At 58.2% G+C, this 5134-nt stretch overlaps 1 protein-coding gene across 1 annotated transcript; it reads right to left on the bottom strand.

Moving 5' to 3' along the window:
• Positions 1-737: 737 nt before the first annotated feature.
• On the bottom strand, positions 738-4831 carry Castor1 (cytosolic arginine sensor for mTORC1 subunit 1). Its single transcript, XM_006972943.4, has 9 exons — positions 4597-4831; positions 4013-4083; positions 2847-3034; positions 2633-2765; positions 2281-2404; positions 1834-1947; positions 1584-1666; positions 1396-1490; positions 738-1289 (listed from the first exon to the last, which is right to left on the bottom strand). The coding sequence occupies exons 1-9, from the start codon at positions 4707-4709 to the stop codon at positions 1212-1214; spliced, it is 999 nt and encodes a 332-aa protein (XP_006973005.1). The 5' UTR covers positions 4710-4831; the 3' UTR covers positions 738-1211.
• Between the last annotated feature and the right edge of the window lie 303 nt (positions 4832-5134).

Below are 5134 nucleotides of genomic sequence, written 5' to 3'. Positions count from 1 at the left end.
AGGCCCCAGCCTTCGGGTCCCCAGAGCCAGGTGGGCACACTGCCAGCAGCTTAGCCTGTGTGCTGGCTTTTCTAGGGAGTCATTCTGACCTGGGTACACAGAAGTCACACCCTTCTTCCCCTCCTGAGCCTGGGTGGGTCTGAGCTGAAGGCATCTGATAACCTCCCGGGGCATGTGTGGGGCCCTGAGCGCTGCAATGGAGTCCTGGTCCTGCTGAGCAGGAGGCCCCATGACGGAAAACCCAGGCCCGGATGTGCGCAGACATATAGCACCAGAGGGCGAGGAGGGCTCCAAGTGGCCTCCAGGGTCCGGTCTGTCTGCTTAGCCCTGCACCTCAGCAGGAAAAGGCCTGACCACCATCCCAAGTGTCATAGACGGTGTGGTTTCTCCATAAGAGGGATGTAAGAATTGGGCCAGGCCCATAGGAACGCAGGCAGTAGTCTGGGAGAAAGGTGCTTTGGGAGATCCTGAATAGGTTTCCCAGTGTCCAGCCAGGGGACTATTGGATAAGAGGACGGGGGAATTTCTCTCAGTGTCCAGAACTCTCTAGGTCATCCTGTAAGTCACTAAGAATGAACAGACTCTAGACCAGAGACTCTAGAACAGCTTTGGTCGGGAAGCATGTGACTTATCACGAATGTGCCAGAGGCCTCAGCTACTCATCTGTCACGCATACATACTGCCTGAAAAGCCGCGGAGGTGGGAGGGACCCTGGCTGTCACTCAGAACCAGAGGGCCCAGCTCAGCAAGTCTTTTATTTATTTTAACAGTCATAAAAACAAGTGAGATGTAAAAACCCTTTCCTCGGGAGCCCGGGACGGGAAGGCACTGTCGGAGCTCACCTGGCCAGGGAGGCAAGCCAAGGTGGAGGCCAGAGCCCAGCCCAGGGCAGCAGGACCCAGCCAGGCGAGAGGGGGATGGCCTCAGGCAGGGACTGTGCAAATACTGAGGTCATGAGGAAAGGGATGGGTTCGGGGTCCAAGCCCCAAGCACCAAGGTGTCATCTGCGGGCAGATATCTGGAGCCAGCACCTGCCCACCGTGCCTAGGGGTGCACACATGGCCACGAGTGCCAGCTCCATGCACCTTACATATAGACAGCAGAACCAGGGTCCCTTGGCAGGATCAGGGGCTCACTCTGCAGCTTCTGGAAAGAGCTCAGAAAAGTCTCTGAGAGCCCAGTGGTAAGGAATGCTGGGAGCCTGGTGTTCCCTAGGGACCTTTGGAAGTCAGGCCTTCTTGCCTTCGCTGGAGCACATCAATGACACTGCTGATCTCATCTTCAGGAACCTGGGGTAAGGGCACAGCATGAGATGCCAGGGACGCGCAACTCCCTAAATCAGCTGGGATTTCTTCCTGCCCCCAACCTCCAGCCCAGCCCAGCCCAGGCACTCACCAGGGCATGGTCAAAGTTGAAGGTACTGATGTAATAAGCAGAGATGTCAGCAGCCGCCAGGGGACCCGCGATCTGGGCCACAATCCCACATTCATCTGAGGGGTGGAGACACAATTGGCTCAGCACAGATGCCGTGGATACCCATAGGCTCGCCCTGACCCCCAATACGGGGGATGAGTGGTCCTCACCGAAACCCAGGGGCTGTCCCCCGATGCGTACCATCCTCCACAGCTCTCCAGAGGAACTGGTCAGCAAGAGGTCACTGGGGAACCTGGAGAGGCAGGTGGGTGATGGGAAGGGTACCCATGCATCCCTATCTGCCCTGATCCCCGGGGCACGTCCTCCTGCCCACCACAGAGCCTGGCACCCTACCTCCCCCTTTCCTGAGGCTGGCTGAGGGGCTATGGCCTTCTTGGGGTCAGGGAAGGGGTTACATACTTTTTCTGGGTCTCTGCGTCCATAACAATGGAGATGTAACCCTCAATGAGGGAGAAAGCGAAAAATGGGATGGAGCTTGACTCTGGACCACCTGAGGCTGCCTCCTTGGGGACACTGGAAAGGGATGACAGGGTCAAGGGCTCTGCCAGGCCCATGGCCCTCTCCATTTCCTGACTACCAGAACACAGAGGAGGAGCCAGGATGGATGGTTCTGGAAAGGCCCTTCTAAGAGAATCCTGATTTCCTGAGGGATGAGCCCTAACTGCCAAAGACCCAGGGCCTTGGGCAGGGTGGTTCTGTCAACACCTCTGGCTGAGGGCTGACGGGCTGTCAGGAACCCTAAGACACTGAGCAGGATACAGAGTGACAGAAGGGATGGATGAGACAAAGGTCAGCGTGCCCAGAGCACTAGAGTGAGGCCAGAGATGGAGAGCATGCATGGCCCACCTGTGTGAGTAGAAGAGGACATCAATGAGGGTGGTGGCAATAGCTGGCAATGTCTCAGGGTCCAGCGTGAGGACACAAAATCGGTTCTGCGGGCTCTGAATGGGATGCACCGTGGGACTGGGCCCTGCTCAGGATACATGGGCCACAAGGTGAAAAAGCAATCCTGGGCTGGGGCGACCCCTGGTGGTTGGGCAGGGAAGGGCCTGGGTGTACCTATCCCATCTCACATTGAGAAATGGTGTTTGCTGGTCCGAGGGAAATACCCAACCCATGCATCCCATCCCTTTAAGGGACAAGCCCTCCTGTGGGAAAAGGTCCCACCTAAGTCTGGGTGTTGGAGGGCAGACCTTACCGTGCTGGGCTCGGGGAAAGCCGTTGCTGGAATCGTCCTTGGCAACAGGCACAGGCTCCCCGCCTACTTCACGGTAGATCTGGAACTCCTGGGCCAGTGTGTGGATCACCACAGATAGGTCCTGCTCCCGTACCTGGGTCAAGGCAAACGACACACATTATGCAGCCCCAGGCACCTGTGCTTACAATCTGCAGCAGCACCCGCCCAAACCCACCAGGATGAAGTCTGTCTGGTATGTGGACAGCATCAACACAGACACGTGGTGCTCAGCCAGTGGGGCAATGACAGACCGGGCAATCTTGGTAACTCCAGCGGCCTGCATCACCGCCCCACTGTGAGATGATACGTTCATCACCAGCCACGTGGCCTCGGCAACTTGCAGGAACTCGGATGGGGGTAGCTCTGTGGGCAGAGAGGTACGTGCCTGGTTAGTCTGAACCTTAGTGAGTTCGTTCTAGCAAAGCAGGTCAGGAGTTGTCTCCCATTCTGCCTCGAGGCCAGTGGTTTTTCATTGTTTGTTTGCTCTGAGACAGAGTCTTACAATGTAGACTAGGCTGGGCTTGAACTCAAACTGATCCTCTTGCCAAAGCCTCCTAAGTGCTGGGATTCCAAGCCCTGTTTAGTCTCAGTTTCCTATCTGCAAATGGGATATTCCTCGAGACTTTTCTGAGGCCGAATGGGCTTCATCACACCACCAGAGGGCGCCGAGGGATCTACTGATGGGTAGGCGCTCACTTGTAGACTAGAGATTTTCCCTGCAGAATGGGGAAACAAAGTCCTTTGGGAAGGAGGCTAGGCCAAGCTCCAGGTGGCTGGCTTGAGACTCTAGGCCTTAGAGGACAGGACAGGCAGGCAGAAATGGGAGCCAGAAGTCTGCTCCTGGTGCCAGTGCTGAAGAGGGACAAGGGCCAGTGTGGCTGTTGTTCGCCCAAGCACAGCCAGGAGGCCCCAGGACCCTGCTCTGGGCTTGCTGCCTGTTCCTGCATTCCTTCCCCAAGCCTCAGACTCCTAGCCTTCCCAGGCCAGGAAAGGAGAAGCTGGCTTTCACTGGAGAGATAATTCCAAGAAGAAATAATGACCAGGGGTTAAAACAGCGACAGAAACCCCCTTAATCTGGCCTAAAAACTGTGAGAACCCCCGCCTTTGCTGGCCTGGGACTCATATCCAGCCCTTTGTGGGCTTTAAGTTTAGAAAGCTCTCATTAAATACTGTTAAACTGCCATGACTACATCTTACATAAGAGAAAACAGTACTTAAGCGAAGAGTGGAGGATTCGAACCCAGACCCATGCCTTTGAGATCTAAGCTCTTGGGAAGCTAGATCGATCGCATGCACCTTGTAAGAATACGGTTTAGAGGCGAGCAAGGGGCCAGTTCCCACCTTTAAAGCCCTCCTCATCCACCATGAGTGTGTAATCTTCCGGGGTCTCCGTCAGGCTGAAGAACTTGCACCTAGTGGGAAGGGAAGGGGTGGGAAGACTGTCAGGCTGGACAGGACAAGTGAACTTTGTTCCAGCAGCGCTACAGGACCCCCCGCGGGGCGCCTTCCCGACCCGCCCTTAGGCTTCAATTTCTTCCCTGGAGAAATGTGGTCTGGGTTCCACCTCTCCGATCTCCCGCTGTTTTCCAACTCCAGATCTCCCCTGCATTCCACACCCTAGACAACTCTTAAACTTGACATGAGGCGTTCGGGAAAGGGCTAACGCAGGGCTAGGAAGGCATGCTCCATTACACTGCCGCCTATCCCAGGCAGCTTGCACCTTGACAAGCCCGGGGAGGAGACCTCCCCAGGCCGGATAGGCGGCGTCTCAGCAAGGGTAGGCCCCGGCCGGATGGCGGCCAGAGCGGACAGCGTCCCCACCCGGTCCCCGCTCCCTCGCGGCGACCCTAATCCTCCGCCCCTGACCTAGAGGGACAGAGGAGCCCCCACCCGTCTGACCTGCGCCCCTGACCCCGGGTGCGCACCGGCTGCGATGGGGCAGGAAGAGCAGCTTGATGAGTGGGTGGGTGTAGAGCCAGAGGCCCGAGCGGGCGAGGCTCAGTACCCGCACCCGGTGCTCTAGGATGTGAAGTTCCATCGCAGTTCGCGTGGCCACGGCCCCGCCGCCAGCTAGACCCAGGCAGGAGGCGGGGCGGCGCCCGGCTTAAAGAAGCGGCGGTGAGGGGCTCCACACCGCCCCGCTACGCCGCGGGCCCGCCCAGCCAGCGACCCACTCTTCGGCGGCCACGCCCCTCAGCCGCTATGAGGTGGCCACGCCTCCTCCCGAGCCCTGCCTTCCCGGCCCTGCGGGCTGCCCTCGGCCTGCGGTCCATTCCTCTAGCCCCTGTCTGGGGATCACAGCCTGCTTCCACCCCTCCGGGGCGTCCAGGTCACGCCCCGGCTACGCCCTATCCGCTGGCCGCCTGCGGTGTTGGGTTTGGGAACGTGCCGGAAGCTCGGGGTCCTGTCTATCCTCCAGGCCTGCACGTGGGCTTTATGGTTTGAGGTCCTCGAGACTCCAGA

Source organism: Peromyscus maniculatus, chromosome 10 (assembly GCF_049852395.1).
Source record: "Peromyscus maniculatus bairdii isolate BWxNUB_F1_BW_parent chromosome 10, HU_Pman_BW_mat_3.1, whole genome shotgun sequence".
NCBI classification, from domain to species: domain Eukaryota; kingdom Metazoa; phylum Chordata; class Mammalia; order Rodentia; family Cricetidae; genus Peromyscus; species Peromyscus maniculatus.
The sequence above is the reverse complement of the archived record's forward strand: the minus strand, read 5'-3'. Positions and strand labels throughout refer to the sequence as shown.

Bases quoted from the DNA above. Each gene is read 5' to 3' on its own strand.
- Castor1 (XM_006972943.4), bottom strand. From the start codon at position 4,709: ATGGAACTTCACATCCTAGAGCACCGGGTGCGGGTACTGAGCCTCGCC. The intron at 2,766-2,846 runs GTGGGTTTGGGC...GCCTTGACCCAG, and splicing joins ACCAGACAGACTTCATCCTG to GTACGGGAGCAGGACCTATC. The intron at 1,948-2,280 runs GTGGGCCATGCA...ATCCCTTTCCAG, and splicing joins GTCCTCTTCTACTCACACAG to TGTCCCCAAGGAGGCAGCCT.